This window comes from Anabrus simplex, chromosome 10 (genome assembly GCF_040414725.1).
Source record: "Anabrus simplex isolate iqAnaSimp1 chromosome 10, ASM4041472v1, whole genome shotgun sequence".
In the NCBI taxonomy this organism is placed as follows: domain Eukaryota; kingdom Metazoa; phylum Arthropoda; class Insecta; order Orthoptera; family Tettigoniidae; genus Anabrus; species Anabrus simplex.
The window spans coordinates 28,045,597-28,066,295 of NC_090274.1; the positions used below are offsets into that span (position 1 = coordinate 28,045,597).

Consider the following 20,699-nt stretch of genomic DNA (forward strand, 5'->3'; position numbering starts at 1 on the left):
TGATATCTGTACTGTCAGAATTGGCAGTCAGTTGCTTCAGTGGGTTTCCCATAATAGTGTAGTGTTGTGTAAGTTGTTAAGGAGTAGACATAGCTATAATAAAGTGGTTATATGCAAGGAAGTGAGCGTATCTCATGTTATATTTAATTACACCAAAATAAAATTGCATTGAGAATGATATGGTGTATAATAAGACTTGAGTGTCATCTCAGAGGAACCTGTTCATTCAGTTGTTCACCTCATGTGTTGTCAGGTTGTCTTTTGAGACAACGCTGCTCAAGAACGTGAAATTTGGGATGCTGTCCAGCTTTGCTTCATTGAGCATGACAATTGGTTTGTCTCCCTCCTGTACCACCATCACCACTGTCTTTTTGAATTTTCGATCGTAGGTTCTTAAACTCATTACTCCTGCCTGCTTTGTGGTCTCTCTTCCAATTTCTCTTGATTCACTCTAGATGACATGATCTGCGAATTTCAATGCTTTCGCCATGTTCTTTTTATTTGAGTGACTTCATTATGACATCCATCATGATGATGAATAGAAGAGGTGACAAAGTGTCCTGCCTCCAGTCCAACCTACTTTAACACAGTTTCTGTTTCAACTGTACATCATCTTAACTTTGGTCTATGAGGCTATCTCGCACCTGCAGTTCTTTCACGCACTGCCAAATTCTTTCCCTCATTACACTGTGATGATTATGATTTAAATTTAAATCATTATAAAATGTTCACTGCAAATTCCCCTCAACGTTGCTGTTCACTTTCGTAGCAAAACAGAACTATAGTTCCGTTTTTATGAGTTTCGACTTGACAGTTAGCCGGAAGTCAGCCGGTGGTGCCAAATTGCCACGAATGCAAACAGCTGATTTACGATACACAACACGAACAGAAATGTAAATACTGGAATATAAGTCCATAATCGGTTATTCTTTGTAGCAACATACATGATTCACGTAAGATCAATAATGCACAACACATTTAGGATAAGGCTACAAGATAAAAATATGTCAATGCTCGAACAGATAAACCGTGAGAAAATTAAATTAAATTTCTACTCACCATCTAGAAGATCTCGCGTTGCTGTTAGATTCAGTTTCCCGTAATGAAGGAAATAATCCTACAAAGCGAATATACCACTCATTTCTCAGTCACTATCGGCATTGTCATCGTCTGTTGAGGTTTCACTCTCGCTTAACCCTAAAGAGATAATAAAGTCTTCAACATAATCGTCTGAACTACTTTATGCCCGTTCCTTCTGGCTATCCACCACATAAACTGGGTACTGGGGCTTGTTTTGTTTCAAGAGATGCATAAAATCCCCCTTCCCCATGTCATCGCGAACCGAAATATTGTGCTCCTTCAATCACTTAATCAACTCATTCTTTCTAGCCGCCATTGTTGGTGCTTTGTCAAGAATGACTATCATTACAAACAATTTCCCGGGCCCGGCTCCTTAGTGGAGTATCTTGTCCGAAGGGCTTTCTTCTCTTGGGAGCTTCATCCTTAAACGTAGGCGTCTACATGACAGAACATCAAATTCACACACGGGCCTAAAATTAACCTACTATATAACTACCGAACGAAATGTAAACTAAGCTGCTATATAAAATAGATCACCTGTAACACACTATTTACTACAATATAACGCGTTATACTATTAAAAATACTAAACAATACATTTATAAACTCTACACTGCGAAATATAAACGAACAACAACTTAGCACAAAGACCGCAAAAAGAACTGAGCACAATACAACACACAGCTGATAGCACGTGGTTACAGTAAACAACAAATCGACAACACTGCTAACCGCAACTGGAGTCTAACGCGCTCTATCGGAGCGATCGGCTGTCTATGATTGGCTGTTGATTAATTCACTTACCCTCCGCCAAAAGGCAGCGCTCAAACGTCAAGTCGAAACTCATAATAACTGAACTATGCTAAAGTATGTACAAGACAAATGTGTCATGTATTTGAACAATTTAGTATTACGTACATAAATACAGTATACAGTTGTAAGAGTAATGCCCCCTCAATTGTTTAATTTCAGCCCCAGCACGCATTGCCTCATTTTCCCAGGTACTGCGGCGGCCGGTGAAATCTAGCGTCTTGTTACCTTGCATGGCTGTGGGTAACCCCACTCCTACCACCTGGTGGCTACACCGGAGAGAGGTCCTGAGGATAGAACCAGGATCAGGATATCACATCCAGGATCATGGAGCTCTTCACATCACAAGTAAGAAACTTCAGAATAATGCACCGTATTTATTTCCAGTGGAATATCTCTGACAGGTACATGATTAGTGTGATGACTTCCCGTCAGATGATCATAGTCCAGAACCTGGTGAAATTTTTCACCAGGAAAAACTAGAAAGGGCATCAAGCCAAAACCCGAAATAAGCAAACACTATTTCCCGTTAACAGTTTTTTTTTTTTCAAACCAGTTTCCCTCATTACTTATAAACTATGTATTATCTCTTACTGACATTTGTTTTTCTCTTCTCTCCTTGAATGCCTGCAAAACTGATCAGTGTCATGTGCCTAAAGTTGATAGTTATTTAAACAAATTATCTGCAGGGGCTAGTTGTCATTACCTTCATTGAGATACAGCCCCTACATTTTCCTGGTTCAAAAAAGAGAAGCCATAGAAAACCATTCTCAGGACTGTCAACATCATTATCATTAATTTTTTTTTTTTTGCTAGTTGCTTTACGTCACACCGACACAGATAGGTCTTATGGCGATGATGGGACAGGAAAGGCCTAGAAATGGGAAGAAAGCGGCCGTGGCCTTAATTAAGGTACAACCCCAACATTTGCCTGGTGTGAAAGTGGGAAACTACGGAAAACCATCTTCAGGGCTGCCGACAGTGGGGTTCGAACCCACTATCTCCCATATGCGAGCTCACAGCTGCACGCTTCTAACCGCCCGGTAACATCATCACTGGTTTTTAGTTCCAGTTTCCTTGGTAGGCCTCCTGTTGATGAGCCTCTTCCACTATTCATGAAATGAGCTTGTTAGATGTAGAGAAGAACTTGACCTGGAAAAACTAATGTTGATAAATAGAGCACCATGTGTGAGAAAATTGTCCTTGACCTCTTGTGTTTTGCACAGCAATTTTTATTATATTCTTTATAGTTGGCTTTACCTCGCACCGACACAGATAGGTCGGCCTTTAAGAAATTGGGGATAGGTGTTCTACCAAATCAACAAGAGCTCATCATATGATAATATCAATGTATTATATTTTAGTGTTTAGAGATCATACATTTAAGTGTTGATTAGGTGAAACATCTACTCCCAGTTTCTTTAAGGCATTTTCTATATCAGCATGGAATGAAACTCATGAATTCTGACAGATAGGTCTTACGGCAACAACAGGCCAAGAGTGAAAAGGAAGATACTGTGGCCTTAGTTAAGGTACAGCCCCAGCATTGCTGATTCCCTGTACTTGCAGTAAGGTATACATCAGCCAAACATGCCGGTCTATTGATACCCGTATGAAGGAACATGAACGTAATATTCGTGTCAAGCAGCCAGACAAATCAGCAATAGCTGAGCACGCTCTATCGTCGGGTCATGGTGTAATTTTCCAAGATGCTCGAACTCTTATCCACACTAGACACTACAGGTCCAGGATTATATGGGACTCTGTGGAAATATGTAGAAATCCTAACAATTTCAACAGGGACACAGGCTATCAATTAAGTAACACCTGGTTGCCAGCCATTAAGGATTTACGTAAGTAGTTCCCTTCCCTGTCCCTTCACTATTGTTATTTCATCTCGGTGTTTTCCAAATTGGTATGTTCCTCCATCACCAGATGTTTCATTCCAGGCTTGTGTCAATGTCATACACCTGTAAATGTCATATGATTTTTGTAATCTACCATGTATTTTTATGGCTGATGAAGTCTCATATAGAGATGAAACATGTCCCAAAATATATTTCATATGTTTTTACCATTTTAGTTTTCACTTGTAAAGTGATGTGTATTGATTGGGTGGACCAAAACCTAACATTGTTTCTTAGTTTTAGCTCTATCAATACAGATCTATACGATGAAGTTCGTAAATTGCACTATGCATTTAGGAGGTAATTAAATTATTATTTAGGATCGTTTCAACCTCCTGTGGGTTACGATTACACAACTTCCTTGAATGTTGATGTTCTTTCCTCTTACACTAATACTCCTCCAGACCTTCTGTGAAGAAGACGCCGCCACCTGGTTTCAACCTCCCTCGTAGACTATGGTCCGCACTGAACAGGATCCGAACAAACCACGGGAAGTGTGCAGCCTTCCACTACAAGTGGAACAGAATCCCAACGCCTGAGTGTGACTGTGGCGCTACAAACGGCCAGTGAAGCACATAATCGAAGAATGCAGGACTAGAAAATACAATGGCAGTGCTAGTGACTTAGCTTTTGCGACTCCAGAGGCTATAGACTATATAGACAATTTGGACATACGTATATAGTGTAGATCTTACAACAATAGATGCTGTATCTCTAGCCATACGCTAAATAAATAAAAATTCCTCCATTCTCTGGCTCGCTTTTGCTCGTCCTTCATCTGAGAACACCCTTCTTGTTCTCCTGGGTTTCTCTACGAACAGATCCGTCACCTCTGCAATTTTCCTTCTGAACAATGGTCTGTTTGTAATGTCTCTCTCCTCAATGCCACATTTTTAAAAGATCCTGATGAACTTCTTTCAGCCATGGTACTTGGGTCTTTCTTCTTTCCTGGAAGATGAGGATTTTATTTGCTAGGTGTTCCGGTCCTATATTTTTTTCAGGTGTCCATAGAAAGTCAGGCACCTGTTTTTTTTAATAGAGGTTAAAATGTTCTTGCATTTTTCATACAGCTCTTGATTTGCTCTCAAACGGAACGTAAACGCATTTCCTGTTGCTTTCTTGAGTCCCAGAACTTTCCTCAGAAATGTATGCCCTTTCTTTTCTATTTTGGTAATCCCCTTTTTGGCAATTGTCTCTGCTGCATAGAAGCATTCAGGTTTCACCACGGTATTATAGTGTCTGAGTTTGCCTTCATCGGAGATGGATTTGGACTTAAATATTTCTCTCTTTTTTACTCTCTCTGCTCTCACTGACAGTCCTAGTGTTTTTCTTAATGTCAGTTATTCTCCTCCTTCCTAGCTTCCTATCATTGGTGATTTATATTTATTCTCTTTTAAAAATATGTCATTGTGGTTTTGCAGGATTGGAGAAGTCTAACGAAGGAAACTACAGCTGCAATGCCAAGAACCTGTTTGGCGAGGATCAAGTGCTGTACCAAGTGGTGGTGTTAACTGCCCCTGAAGCGCCGAACTTGGAGCTGGTCCACTCCAGCCAACACAGCATCGGACTACAGTGGGTGGTTCCCAATGATGGAGGGGCTCCGTTACAAGGTACGCCTGACAAACAAATATTCTCATCTTATGGCATTATTGTGAGTTTCCCACCATGGAAGCTGCAGCTCAAATCCTGGCCAATAAACATGACATTTTTTAAAAGAAAAAGTCACAACCCTGTGGTTCAGATTTCACATAAAATTACTGGTCATTAATTCACTGGAGGACCTGCAAAGTTAATACCCAGATGTTCCATCTGCAGCATGACTGTTTTTTGTTCATTTATTAGCTGCTTCACTCGCAGTGCTCACATTGGCATACCTAGTTCCAGCGACCAGTTGCCAACTGAAAAACCCCGGAACCAGGGTTGTGGGCAGGGCTGTATTCACCATTCTTCCCTCTACAGCTTTTCTTTATTGGTTGATGCACATCCTAGTTAGTGACAAAAAAAACATTTGTACAACACATCAGGGGTGTTTAGCAGAAAACCTCTCAAAGGGAGTAAACCCCCTACATTGTCGGGGCTCCGTTTCCTGTCAGCCATTGGTCCATATTGTTTAGGATGTTTTATTGGTTGGTTACAAAATTTATGTGTATTGATTTTTAGAAATGACGCCGTACTGAATGGTTTTTAACATTTCTGAAAAACCCAATATTCTGTTCAACTTCCTAATTCTTCTCAAAAATGCTAAATTTCTAAACTCAAATTCAATTTTCCATGCCTTACACTGTTCTTACCCACGTTTTCTACCTCCAATAACCCATCCACCTAACCCACCCTAAACTATTCCTCCTTTATCTCCCTATCCTTTCCTATCTTCTTTTAACTTCCAGTTCTTCTACTAATCCTCCTCCTTTATTACCTTATCCTATCTTTTCTTTTCATCTTTCCTCTCGAAAAAAAAAAAAATTCTGTATTGAACTGTATACTATAATACCCCCTACAGATCATTACAGCATTCTAATTTAAATTCATACCTTACGCTACCTCAAATAAGACCCGAACTCTTATCTTCAAGAAGTAACACGCTGTGCATATGAGTTTTTCATTTGTTTCCAATATTGTGCTCTTCAACATTTTTCTTCTTACAATTGTTTCTTTATGTCAACTGTTCTGCATCTCTAAAGAATCTATCATTCAAGATCCTATAAACAATATATACTTCAAATTAAATTGTATTATATATTTTCGCACCTAGAAGCATTTGCAGGCTTGATCATTGAACTATTCACAAAGTTTCATTTGCATTTAGAAGCACAGTGCTAGACATTACGTATGTTGTGCTGCTCTTCAAGAACTTGCATCTAAAGTGACTTATCTTCGACTTCTTTTGGATTTTAGGATCTTACATCACGCAGTGCTAATCCTTATTGTTTTATATTTTTATTTAATCAGCTGATGATGACCCAGAATAGTGGTCGAAACCGGTACCACTTTTGATCGAATAAGAATGTAAAATTTACATTTCTTATTTTCCTTGTTTGAATAGGTTGAACCACTTTATTTCTTGTTTCAATTTAATTGTTACAGTGGTAGTAGCCGCAGAATGAAGTACGATTCAAAGACGAAGAGAAATCTATGCTGGCTCCCATGTGCAAGTGCTTTATTCATTGGATTACTATACTGTATGCATTTTAGATGCCTTGTATTTACACAGAAAATACCCGATGCCCTTAAAATCGAACTTTCCTATGACTCTACTATCCTTGTACGATTTCCCGCCATGGCACTTCTCTCGTTCTTCAGAATTAATGTAAACACTTGCCGCGTCACAAAGTATTCTAAGACCCATTAATACATGCAATCACCTCGATTCACAGTTTAAACCTTTCAAATGCCATGGAAAAAAAAACTATTTCCGAAATATATCCAAGGTGCATTTACAATGTTCAAATAATGCACTTGGATAAATCATTGATAAACATAACCTCATGCAACAAAAGAAAAAAAAAAATCACACAATTCAAAGATGAGGATAAATTATGCTGGTTCCCCTGTGCAAATGCATTATTTTATGTATTTCTGTACTGTTTGCATTTTTAGATGCTTTGTACTGGCTTCGAAAGTGTCCGACGCCCTTAAAACATCGTGGCTTATCAAACTTTCCTATGACGAGGGGATAAAGTTTCTCGCTTCCATGTGCTTTGCAACGCACTACAATGACCCTCATCCCCCACCCTTGTACGATTCTCCAGCTGGCACTTTCTCCTTTAAAACCATAAGACTGTTTGGGCTCGCATTAAAATAAAGCAATGCAGTTCATCGGCAATGACAGTATTGAAGAAGTAAGTATAAATAACCACCTAATCGATACTTTATTAATGCCTCAGGCAAAATTGAATAAAATTAAAACTTACAGGATATGTTTCGACCACTTAGTGGTCCTCTTCAGCTGTATAAATAAAGAACTGAAAAGAAAAACATTGACAATAAGCACAAATAAAAGTTCTTTGGAGACTCCTTTGATAAAAATGGAGGTCGTCAGAATAGGTCATCTTGCCTTTCGTTCTTGTTTGGAAAAGATGTTTATTCTGCGCTGTCTAGAGGGTCTGTCTTTGAGCGCGACCTGGTGAAGTAACGATGTGATACAGTTTGACAGTTCATGGAAAGCTCTGGAGAGAAGGGAAGTAGAGTTTCATCGTCATCTAAAATAACATGTGAGGGAGGAGGGAGATTGGGCTGTGCTTCTGCGATGTCGTGTTTGATTATATCTCTTGTTCGTCTAGTCTGTTTCATGTCTACCCATTCTAAGTATTTGCTAATATTCTCATATAAGATGTTTTTATGCTCGTTGTTTTCGTTGAGATTCTCTTCACCGTTTTCCAATTTATCAAGATAAAACGGTGAAGAGAATCTCAACGAAAACAACGAGCATAAAAACATCTTATATGAGAATATTAGCAAATACTTAGAATGGGTAGACATGAAACAGACTAGACGAACAAGAGATATAATCAAACACGACATCGCAGAAGCACAGCCCAATCTCCCTCCTCCCTCACATGTTATTTTAGATGACGATGAAACTCTACTTCCCTTCTCTCCAGAGCTTTCCATGAACTGTCAAACTGTATCACATCGTTACTTCACCAGGTCGCGCTCAAAGACAGACCCTCTAGACAGCGCAGAATAAACATCTTTTCCAAACAAGAACGAAAGGCAAGATGACCTATTCTGACGACCTCCATTTTTATCAAAGGAGTCTCCAAAGAACTTTTATTTGTGCTTATTGTCAATGTTTTTCTTTTCAGTTCTTTATTTATACAGCTGAAGAGGACCACTAAGTGGTCGAAACATGTCCTGTAAGTTTTAATTTTATTCAATTTTGCCTGAGGCATTAATAAAGTATCGATTAGGTGGTTATTTATACTTACTTCTTGATTAAACATCGATACGGTCATGAAATGGACAACTTGTAATGACAGTATTGTTCGGTGCCTACGAATTTATTATATGAGCCACGTTTTTTGTCATCTGTCGACATCACCACTGTTCACGGATTCTGTTTTTCCGCGCACTGCTAGTTGCGTGATATTACGGCGTTCTTTAAAAGGTTGAATCCAAAAGAATTCCGATTTCATTCAACTTAGCAATCATGAAGCGCACTATAGACCCACCGAAGTGAGTAAGTGCAGAAAGCTACCCTCCACATTCCGCAACATGCGTTCTATTTTTGAGTTGAAATTACTCCGTAACATACTATTGTTTTAAAATGTAAAGGCAGTTTTGAATGAAAAGTCTGAATTTCGGTAATGGGGCCGACATTGTACTTCGAATTACGAATTATCCACATTTCGAATTAAACAATTTAAATAACATGCAAAACTGTATCTCATGTGTCCGGGAATGAGAGCTTCTTCGAATTAGGCAGGATTTTGAATTAACTAATTTTGAATTATCGAGGTTCTACTGTACTTGGAAATTTATTGAACATTTCCCATGATAAATTATTTCAGTCCCTAATTCCTCTTGCTATACATAAATTTTTGCCCCAATTTGTCCTTTTGAATTCCAACTTTATCTTCATATTGTGATCTTTCCTACTTTTAAAAGCTCCACTTAAGCTTATTCGTCCACTAATGTCATTCCATGCCGTCTCTCCACTGACAGCTCGGAACATTCCACTTAGTAGAGCAGCTCATTTCCTTTCTTCCAAGTCTTCCCAGCCCAAAGTTTGCAACCTTTTTTGTAACACTACTCCTTTGTCGGAAATCATCCAGCATAAATCGAGCTGCTTTTCTTTGGATCTTTTCCAGTTCTCATATCAAGTAGTCCTGGTATTGGTCCCATACGCAGGGACCATACTCTAATTGGTGTCTTACCACAGACTTATATGCCCTCTTCTTTACCCCATATTATGTGTTCCTATCTCTGTACATGGCTTATCACTTGCTTGTTACTTTCCTTATACTGAGCCGTTGGGTTCCTTTCCTCCTTTCGTGTTCGTCTGTATTCTTAGTCTTTTACCACCTGCATTTATCATTATCTTTCTGTCTCCTCCATATTTCTGTGTTCATCTAGTTTTCTTCTTATCTCACACTTCTCAAATTAAGTCTGAAGATCTGTCAAGATGGCCCCTCAATGACTGTTGAAGCCCGTCCTCCTGAGTAAATCTGGAAGCAGAAATGAGCTCATCACAGGCTCAGAAGAAATGAATTGCAAAAAACTGGATTAATGAGCAGAGAAACCATTTATTTGAAGATGTCAGTTTATGGAAATTGTCCTTGTCTTCATGTGGTTTCACGTTTGTCCTCGTCCCCTTTTCAGTCCTCTTGCTGCACTGATCTGTAATTATGTTTATGCTGTTATGAATGCCTTTCCTTTCAATATATGAATCAATTCTGACCAGAATGTTCTTAATATTAATTTGTCTTGTGTGCTACTCATGGTTGTATCAATGACATTTCTAATTTTAGGTTACGTGTTGAGCTACAAGCGAGACCACGGTAACTGGCAAGAAGTGCAGCTGGAAGCTGATAAAAGTTCCCACACTCTCCAGTCGCTACACTGCGGTTCCACCTACCATGCCTATCTCACGGCCCACAACCGCGTGGGCAACAGTCGCCCCAGTGGAATAGTCACAGCTTCCACCAAGGGCGGAGGTGAGTTCAGGTTATTCTCTGACTCCTTAGTAGACAAAGAAAACCTTTTGTTTGTAATTCTAGGAGATAAATTTAAATGTTCAAACTTAATTCTGGAAACTCTATCTTCCTTGCACAGATCTCTTGTTTCTCACTTATTTGCCACTTTTTCTGATTTTCTCAGAAGCTTTCTGAATTTCACCTCATTTATTGATTTTCCAAATAACTGTTCCCATATTTCTTGTAAATTGCAACATTTATGTTCCCAAAAATATCTATATGTTAAAGCTTGACCAGAAACTTCTTCACAAAATCATTACTTTTCATATGGTGAAAATTGTAGTCCTGCGACCTTAATTATACAAAACGTCTTGGCAAGCTGCCTTAAAACAAGGAATTTGTTATAGCAAATACCTGGTGAAGGCTGTCACTGTGAATGTCAATTTAGAAGTTTTGATCTTCTTCTGGGATATTAGGCTGTGTTGACATTGTTAATCTGTCGACATTTGGAATACTATTGCAGTAGCCTTTCTCTAGGCTAAGTGAGAAAGGTCGAATACTTTTTAGCAGCAAGTGTCATGTTTCATCATCTGGATAGCTTCTTTACAGATTTTTCATGTTGGATAAGACAACAATGATGCTTCTGTTCCTTCAAGCTGGTGCTGATTCTGTATTTGTTGGTCTCAATATAAATCTTCCTTCACATACATAGAATACAGCACACTTGTGATGGAAAGAAGGTCCAGAGTATCCTTGAAGAACTAATCCTGGAAAGTCTTGAAAAACGCCTTCTCTTTCTTTGCTCAAGAAATAAAATTTGAAGAAACCGTCATACTAGCTAGCACCTGCCAGTATCAAGCTATTTAGATAATGAAATCTGATAACTGTTTCAGTGGAAAAGAAGATAGGCTACAGATTATTTTTACTATTGGCTTTACAGAGTTCAATACGGAAACAACAATGAAGCTCATATCTTTGAATATCGGCTTTACGTCGCACCAACACAGATAGGTCTTATGCCGACAATGGGATAGGAGTGGGAAGAAAGTGGCTGTGGTCTTAATTAAGGTACAGACCCAGCATTTGCCTGGCGTGAAAATGGGAAACCACTGAAAACCATTTTCAGGGCTGCCGACAGTGGAGTTTGAACCCCACTATCTCCTGAATGCAAGTTCACAGCTGCACACTCCTAACTGCATGGCCAACTCGCTTGTTGGCTACAGATCAGCAGAGTTTGGCAACCATTACTCACTACAAGGTGACAGAATAATGCTAGCACTGGGTTACACTGTGCAAGTCTTGACACAAGAGAGTGAGGCAAGCTGTTGCTGGCACTACCTTTTTGCTGCTATAAACATCCAGGTGTGTAGTAGGTGAAATGTCTGTATGTTTATGATGCCAACATGGCATTTTATCTTCCCTCATCCTCGCCCCACTTCCGGGATCTTCTTCCAAGTAGCCCCATAGTCATTTTCAGGCACTCGCCTAACCTCAAACATTCTCGCTCGTCATGAACAATTTTTACCTCCGACCCTTTCTGGCTCTTTCACTTGTGAACACAGTCGCTGCAAGACCTCCCGTTTAGATACATTTAGCACCCCTTTTACCAACAAGTCGTACCCATACGAGGTCGTCATGACTGTACTTCAACATTATCTACCAGCTTCAGTGCAGACTCCGCCCAGCTTAACTAGCAACAGATTAGCTAAATTTATATGTGTCCACAGCAGTACCTGCAGAACCCCTAACGTAGATCTTCCTATGTCCATTCACACCAGGCACCATCAAACCATGTTCCCACCCTCTCACCCTTGGAGATTCTGAAGTGGGGCATCAGCTGGTGCTCAGGTCCACGGAACAGCTCCATTTTCCCCATTCTCTTGTCTGTTTGTCCCCAGACTCCTCTCACCACGCACGCACAATCTCTACTTGCCATCAATGACCACCATCATTGTATTTTCCACAGACAAAGGCTGCACCCGAAAATTTTGGACCCATGTTTTACTTTTATGTATATTCTATCCTCGCAGTCTTAAGTCACTGCTCTCCATCAGATTCCTAATATATTTCACTCCTGCTAGATTTTTACCTGGGCATTTAAAATACTACGTTTAGTTAACTTTGTACCATATTCTGAAAGAACACTTTGAATAAACCATACAATATAAGTCCAATAGCATGTCATTTCAAGGTAAACTATTTTTGATATAGAGGATAAAAGCAATGTATCTTCCTGTTCCAGTGCCTTTAACTACAAATGCGAACAGCCTGGTTGCAACAAATGCTACTTCAGTCACCTTGTACCTGTCCTCGTGGCCAGATGGTGGATGTCCTATCCTATACTTCACTGTGGAATACAGGTTGCTACCAGGAAATGAAAACTGGCTGGTGGTGGACAGCAACATCAACACCAAACTCTTCACTCTGAGAGATCTGCGTCCTGAAACTTGGTACCAACTGAGGATCACCGCCCACAACGACGCAGGCTCCACGCGGGCATTGTTCAACGTGGCTACCACAAACATGATTGGAGGTAAACTTGGAAGTGTGCATACTCTCGAGTTGTGATAAGTTGATATTATGTCGGAGGATGACTGAATACACACTGACAAGAAAGTTGTATAGAGAAAGATAGGAATGCAGTTTCCTATTATCTATAGAATAAACACAATGTCAGGTCAGTTATGACACTGGTTAAATAAGGTGGTCCATGGTTCCAAATCCTCGCCAATGCAATTCAGAAATGTAAAATCACATCTTCATAGTTTGCATTCCTTGCGAAACTGGAGGTCCCTTGGCAATTATCATAATATCGACAGTCGTGTAAAATTACAAGTTTGCTTTCAACATTGTATAAATGATTGCAGATGACACTGCATTGTTTTTTTTAAATGCTGAGCCCAAGTGGACTTACGGTTTTAAAGGAGAGAAGTGCCAGGCTGGGAAATCGTACAACAATACTCCTGCAAAGTTCTTATTTACTTGGTACACTTATTGCCGCTACATCAACCCTCATGGTTGGGGGTGTGAATAGGATTATAAATTAACTTTAATAACTGGTCCGTTGCACTGCAGACCAGACGGAAGCAAGAGGCTTCCTCTCCTCGTCATAAGAAAGTTCAATAAGCCACAATGTTTTAAGGGTGTTTGATGTTTTCCGTGCACGTACAAGGCATCTAAAAATGAAGTAGTACAGTAAACCAAAAAATAAAGAACTTTCACAGGGATGCCAACATAATTTGTCCTCGCCTTTGAATCGTGTTTTCTTTTCTTTCATTGCACAAGGTTATGTTTGCCAGTGAGTTATCCAAGTGCATTATTTGAATAATATAAACGCACCTTGTTGGATATATTTTTGAAATTGACTTTTTCCAAGGCATTTGAAAGGTTTAAACTGTGAGCCGAGATTAATTGTGCGGCAAGGGTTGGCATTTCTAAATTATTACGAGTTGGCAGTTAATTCAAAATCGCATAATTCAAAATCTGATTTTTTAGTCCCAACAGATTCAAATTAATGAGGTTTTACTGTAGTTCCCTATCTTGTACATTTAGTGCGCACTGGTATAGGCTCCTTGAAGCTCATAACACAAACTAATACACCTCCATGTCTTAGTGACATTTGTTGCAGCATTTGTGGTGTATGGTGGTGGTGCTGATTATTGTTTTAAGAAGAAGTACAACTAGACAACCATCCTCTATATAACACTAATCAGAGGGGAAAACAAAGGGAAGGGGACAGACACTTTGAAAAATGAAGATATCCGCTAAAGAAACACAAGGGCCACGAAGGGCGTGGAAATGAAAGACTCCCGAGGATTTGTAAATCTAATACAGTCAGGGTCGAAAAAAAACAACAGTTGACCAAGGGAGGTCAGATAGGTTAGATGAAAGTGAGGAGCCTAGCACAAATAAGTAGAAGCAATACCAGGACTCAGCTGAGGCCCCGTGGTCACCAACCCACGCTCCAAAGTTAAGAGCCCCTGGGGCCCCTTTTAGTCACCTCTTACAACAGACAGGGGATACCGTGGGTGTTATTCTACTGCCCCCACCCACAGGGGGCTAATGGTAGTGAAGGACTCATCCATGGCTGGTCATTTTTCTTAAATCAGATAACCATATGACAACCCACTGAGGTGAGCGAGAAGGCATCTTCAGAGACAAGAAACACAGATGTCTTTTCTCTTCCTTCATTTTATAATCTGTCACATTTACATATTTTTACTGTTGTTTCTAGTTTTTTAGTGGAAGTTTTAAGTATTCATTACGTAGAATACTTTGCAGTACGATCAGGGGTTGGTATTTATGGAGAATGATTTTATCATTTGTGTTTTTTGTAATATTTATGCCAACAGATAGTTGGGTGATGGTTTTATACTCTCGGCAGAGATTTATGGAAATAGTGGAAAGTGTAATTGTTTTGGAACGGGAGTTTTATCTCTGTATGAATATGACATTCTACTACCATACATCTACATTTAGCATTAGAGGTTCATTGGGCATGATCACTGCTTATAATCAATCTGAATATTACAAAATATGTAGTAGGGGATTCCATCATTCACAAAAAAAACCTTCTTTGGAATATTGTACCGAGAGAGTTTTAGCAGAAACTGCATTCACAGTCATACCTCATGGTATGAAAGAAAAAAGAAACTAACGAAGAAGGGTCATTGGCCTTGGTGATGGGCGACTGCCGACTGTAAAAAACCCAGTTTCTGGAAAATACCGGAGGATAGAAACTTTACCTATTGTATTCTCCAACATATAGCTATGTAAATATAAACCATTGTTTTCACAATCATTAGGTATTTTTAGGTGTTTCAGCCTTAGTGGGTTCGAGCCTCACTGTCGGCAGCCCTGAAGATGGTTTTCCGTGGTTTCCCATTTTCACACCAGGCAAATGCCGGGGCTGTACCTTAATTAAGGCCACGGCCGCTTCCTTCCAATTCCCAGGCCTTTCCTATCCGATCGTCGCCGTAAGACATATCTGTGTCGGTGCGACGTAAAGCAAAATTGAAAAAAAAAAAAAAAAAGAGAAGGTTTCTAAATATAACTTTCTACAAATCCAATTGAACAACAAGACTTTATCCAGCAGCAAACAGCCTCAAAAATTCTCAGTGTATGAAATTTGCCATTAAATGACACGATAGTGATAATCCATTATTGTTTTCAAATTTTGCTTTTGGAACTCCATTTTGTGGTATGTCAAGATAGTTTCTTTCCTCATACTGTTAATCAGAACCTCTAAGTTTGTGAACATTAACAAAAGTCAGTCCTATATCTAACACGAGCGCAATTTCCACAAATACCCACCCCTGATAACATCATAGTGAACTTAGCTAGAATGTGTCTGCAGACTATGTTGAATGTAAAATCTTTAAGATGGAGCGCAATTTTGACAACAACTGTTTTCTTACAGCTACCATCGCACCACTGGATAATCTCAACACTTCATCAGCTCGTGCTCGTTTCTATCAAGATGTTTATGTGATGGTACCTGCGGTGTGTGCAGCCATCTTACTGCTGTCAGCAGCTCTGCTTGCTTACGTTGCTATTCACAGACGGTGAGTGGTCATAACCTCTCTTTGGTGTGTTTCTTCAGCCACCCCTCTCCTCTACCATTAATTCCATAATGAGATGAATATACACTGACTGAGCAAATGTCATGGGATAGTGGAGCACTGATGTATTCCCTCCATGGGAATTTAGAATTGCCCCCTGTGCCAGCGGCAGTTGTATAGGAGACCTTGTGAGCAGTGGCTGTGCATGTGACAGGTGTAACATGGAAAGTCATCGTGAGCTGACACCGTTCGAACGGGGTATGGTGGTCGGTGCCCGACGAATGGGAAGTGCAATTTCAGAAGTGGTGCGGGAATTCGGCTTCACACGATCAACCACGTCTAGGGTGTATCATGAATGGTTGAATGCGGGTGTCACCGTCCACAACAGACGAACGACCGGCCATCCAGCCACCCTTAATGACCGTGACCGGCGACATCTGAGATGGATTGTCAGTAGTGACAGACAAGCAACTGTGCAACATATCACGGCTCAATTCAACACAGGCCATGCTAGACACGTCTCCCAGTGGACAATCCGTAGGAACATGCGTTCTATGGGGTATGGGAGCCGGTGCCGCACACGGGTGCCACTGTTAACCAAACGTCATCAGGCACAACAACGCGCATTTGTCGCCAGTCACCAGGGATGAACACTGGAACAACGGCGTAACGTGATATGATCGGACGAATCACGATTTTAACTGCACCATGCCGATGGGAGGCACCGTGTATGGCGCAGACCACATGAAGCAATGGATCCCGCCTGCCTGGAATGTGTGGTCTAGGACGCTGGTGTGTCTGTTATGGTAAGGGGTGCATTTTCCTGGTATGGAATGGGCCCTCTAGTTGTTTTGGAAGAGACTTTGAATGGTATGCAGTATGTTGAGCTGCTCGGAGACCATCTCCACCCATGTTTGGCCTTCCAGCGCCCAGACGGTTCTGCTGTGTTTGAAGATGATAACACGCCGCCACATCGCTCCCACATCGCCCGGGAATGGTTCCAGGAACATGCAGCGGAGGTCCAACGACTGCCGTGGACACCCAGGAGCCCCGGTATGAACCCTATCTAGCATATCTGGGATGTCCTGAAACGCATGCTCCGTGCCTGCGTCTCACTGCAGTTCGCAGGGCCAGAGGAGGCCCCACACGCTATTAAGTGACTATCGCGTGGCATTTGCTAAGTCAGTGTATATAATCTTCGTCATCTTCTTCATCTTGATTAAACACAATATTTATAGGATGTGGAGGTAGATTTCTAGTGCAGTGTAACTGCATTGTGTTTCAAAGGAGGCCTCAGCAGTGTACTAGCCACCAGCATCTAGGGTAGTTGCAACAATCCAGCTGATGAGCCTGCTGTTATTATGGGTCGAAATGCTGGTAATTTCACAAATAGATGGAAAAAGCCTGTAGAGCTTGAATTTCATTGATATTATGATTGTTTTTTTAGTTTGGGTAGTCAGTCTATAGACCCGTTTGATGCAGACCTTCATGCCATTCTACATCAATTCTAATCTTTCTATCATATTCATGTCTTGGTCTACCCCTACAGTTCCCTCAAAATACAACTGAACAAAATTTGAATGCTTCAAGATGTGTCCCATCAACCTATGAGGAGGGATCAAATATAAACTGGATTTTATATTTTATTTAAATTCATTCGTTGAAAAACACAAGGCAATTATAATTTATTTTTCCACATAGTTTCCTGCTTTGGAAATGCATTTGTCCCAGCGTATGGGCAGCTTTTTGATGCCCTCATCGTAAAAGGAACAGGATCGTGTCACCAGCCAGTTGCGCACAAAGTCTTCCACATTCTTGTCATCTTCAAATCATTTCCCTCGTAGAGCTTCTTTAAGCAGTTCAAACAAATGGAAATCGCAGGGCGATAAGTCCAGGCTGTAAGGAGGATGATCAAGTGTTGTCCAATGTATTTCCTGTAGCTCCAAACGTCTCAGCTTCAGATTTTCACTTAAAAGGCGAGGGGCCCATCTGCAACACACTTTACAGAACAGTAGGTAGTTTGTGCCGATTGCTTGACAGCTCCCATAACTGATTCAAACTCGTTCTGCAATTTCTTATGCTGTCGCCCGTCAATCGTCGTTAGTAATGTCTTTGACCACACAAATGTTTTCGTCTGTAATGGTGGTCAGAGGACAGCAATCGTGTTGCTGATTTTCCACACGTTCTCATCCTTCCTTGAACTTTCTATGCCAGGCAAACACACGCGTCCTTGACAATGTTTGATCACCGAAATTTGCAGTTAATCTCTGGACACTGTAACTGTGCACCTGTTGCTCCAACATCGTGAGCATTACTGAGGAAACAGTGGGAAATATCTAACAGCATGCTCTCCCCACTAGGGCCAGTCCTACCAACTGTTAATGTTCAGGTACAAAAATTCTCTTTATACACAGTTCAAAAAAGTTAGAGGAACATGTTTTGTAATGTCTGGTATATAAACGTTAATTTGGTATATGGGGTTCCAATTGTCGTACAGCATACCTTGAGACCTTATCTACTCAGGGTATGTCAAATCGAAGTTATACCCATCTGTAGGCGTAGCCATGCATTAAACTGTCAGGTGACCCCTCAAAACGAAATGAATAGCGGTGCGTCCGTGTGTCGTTGGGAGGTACACAGACTACTGCGGTCATTTGAGCACATTGTACGTCAACCTGCACATCCCATGAGACATCTTAATGAGGTTCAAGTCGCAAGGGCCGTCACTTTGATCCAGGAAGGATAGACTTTTCGTCGTGTTTCTGTGGATCTCAAAGTCTCTCAATGCTTGTGGAATCGCTACAGTGAGACAGGCCATTTCAGGAGGAGGGTTGGATAAGGTCATAGACGCCTGATAAACCCACAGGATGGCCGATATCTGACCATCTGTGCATTGTGAAGTCGTTCAGCAACTGCCAGAGAACTGCGACAAGACCTCAGGAGGGTCACTGGAGTCACTATGTCTGACCAGACAGTAAAGAACAGGTTAAGAAAAGTGTCCTTATGACCCAGACATCCTGTTTGAGTGCTCCATTTAACGAGCAACATTGCGCAGCTTGCCTTCTGTTCGCCCGTACCCATGTCAACTGGCAACTTCACCAATGGGGACCTGTGTGGTTCACAGATGAGTCCAGATTTCCCCTGACACAGTGTGATGGATGTCAACGTGTTTGGAGACACCTTGGTGAGCAGTACATGCCAAATGTTGTCCAGGAAGGCGACTGATTCGGACAAGGTTCTGCGATGATGTGGGGTAGCATCAGTATTGATGGCCGTGCGGATCTTGTCGTTGTCCGTGGTAATCTTACCGCTGCAGGGTACATCGATCAGATACTGCTACAGCATGTATTGCTTGCTGCATACGGTGTTGGCCCTGAATTCGTACTCGTGCACGACAATGCCAAGGCTCATGTAGTGCGCATAACCAGAGCTATCTTGCGAGAACTGGACATTCAAGGGATGGAATGGCCAGCAGTGAGTCCGACCTTAATCCCATCGAGCATGTGTGGGATAGGCTTGACAGAAGTTTTCGTGGGTGTCCTGTTCCACCAGACTACAAGACTTCGAACAGGCTCTCTTATACGGAGCATGCCACGTAAGTGCCAAGCTGTGATAAATGCTGGTGGAGGATAGACCATACTGAAGCTCTCCAACTGTGATAAAAAATCCAACCTGGAGGACTTATCACTTTTTTGCCCCTATTTGGACATTTCCGTTTGTATTCTGAAAATGAATAAGAATCCATTGATATTTTATTGTATACTTCAACGGTAAAGAATAAAGGTTTAGTTGGCAATATACCTGGGTGTGAGGTATTGTTTTGTGGAGCATGGCACATGTTCAAAAACATGTTCCCCTAATTTTTTTGAACTGTGTATTTGATCAACCTTCGTATCTCTTCTTTTTGCCAGCCCAATTCAGTATTTCTTCATTTGTTGGGGGTCATCCGAAAGTTTGTGTAATGGAAATAGTGTATATAACAAAATGTGTGATGGAAGAGTAACCTAGCAACCAAGCAGGCTGTGATATAAACTATGGATGGATGGCCAGACAGTGTTATCTAGCAACCGTGCAGACTATGTCTTGTGGCTGGCGGTGATCTGAAATTAGCAACCGTTGATGGATGGCCATGACCGAGAGACATATAAGACACATTTATGATCATTTCATTTTCCCGTACAGAATTTGACACTACTTTTTTCTTTTTATCTTCTGTCACCCATGTTTCATTTTCAGCTCATTAATACTAATTTATTTACCAGGACGTGCCAGAGAGTTGCTGGGTACAAGAGAGGCCAGGGTGTACCGGAAAGCCCCAGCGTATGCAAGGCTGCAGCCGAAATGGATAACAAGAGGAACTTCCAACAGATCTACTCCTCCTCTCCGGCTAAGACGGACGAGCATCACAACCAGAAACAAATGGAGACAAGCTCAGGTACTGATTGGAAACTGTTTAGTTGCACTATAGATTTGCTGAATGTGTACATACAGAGGTCTACAAGATTTCCATGAAGATGACAATTGCATATAAATTCCATCTAAGCACCATCTAAAACCGATGTTCAAACGGCCATATTTAAACATTTTAACCTGAAATGTGAGGAGTGAATCACAATCTGAGGTTATGTACCATGAAGCATATAATTTGTATTATCATGCCGAGACGATTCTGGGAAGAAAGATTAGTCCAACGGCCTCTTTGTGGG

General features: G+C 40.9%; 1 protein-coding gene and 1 long non-coding RNA gene across 2 annotated transcripts in view; one reads left to right on the forward strand and one right to left on the reverse strand.

Moving 5' to 3' along the window:
* Positions 1-20,699, forward strand: part of Dscam3 (Down syndrome cell adhesion molecule 3) — a 1,308,845-nt gene that overhangs the window by 1,267,649 nt on the left and 20,497 nt on the right. The window contains exons 27-32 of the mRNA XM_068229415.1: positions 2,053-2,238; positions 5,219-5,407; positions 10,268-10,453; positions 12,675-12,965; positions 15,852-15,996; positions 20,256-20,428. Coding sequence (XP_068085516.1) covers positions 2,053-2,238; positions 5,219-5,407; positions 10,268-10,453; positions 12,675-12,965; positions 15,852-15,996; positions 20,256-20,428 — 1,170 coding nt within the window. The remainder of the gene's footprint in view (positions 1-2,052; positions 2,239-5,218; positions 5,408-10,267; positions 10,454-12,674; positions 12,966-15,851; positions 15,997-20,255; positions 20,429-20,699) is intronic.
* LOC137502374 (uncharacterized) overlaps positions 1-20,699 on the reverse strand; it is a 288,122-nt gene that overhangs the window by 153,415 nt on the left and 114,008 nt on the right. The window lies entirely within an intron of this gene.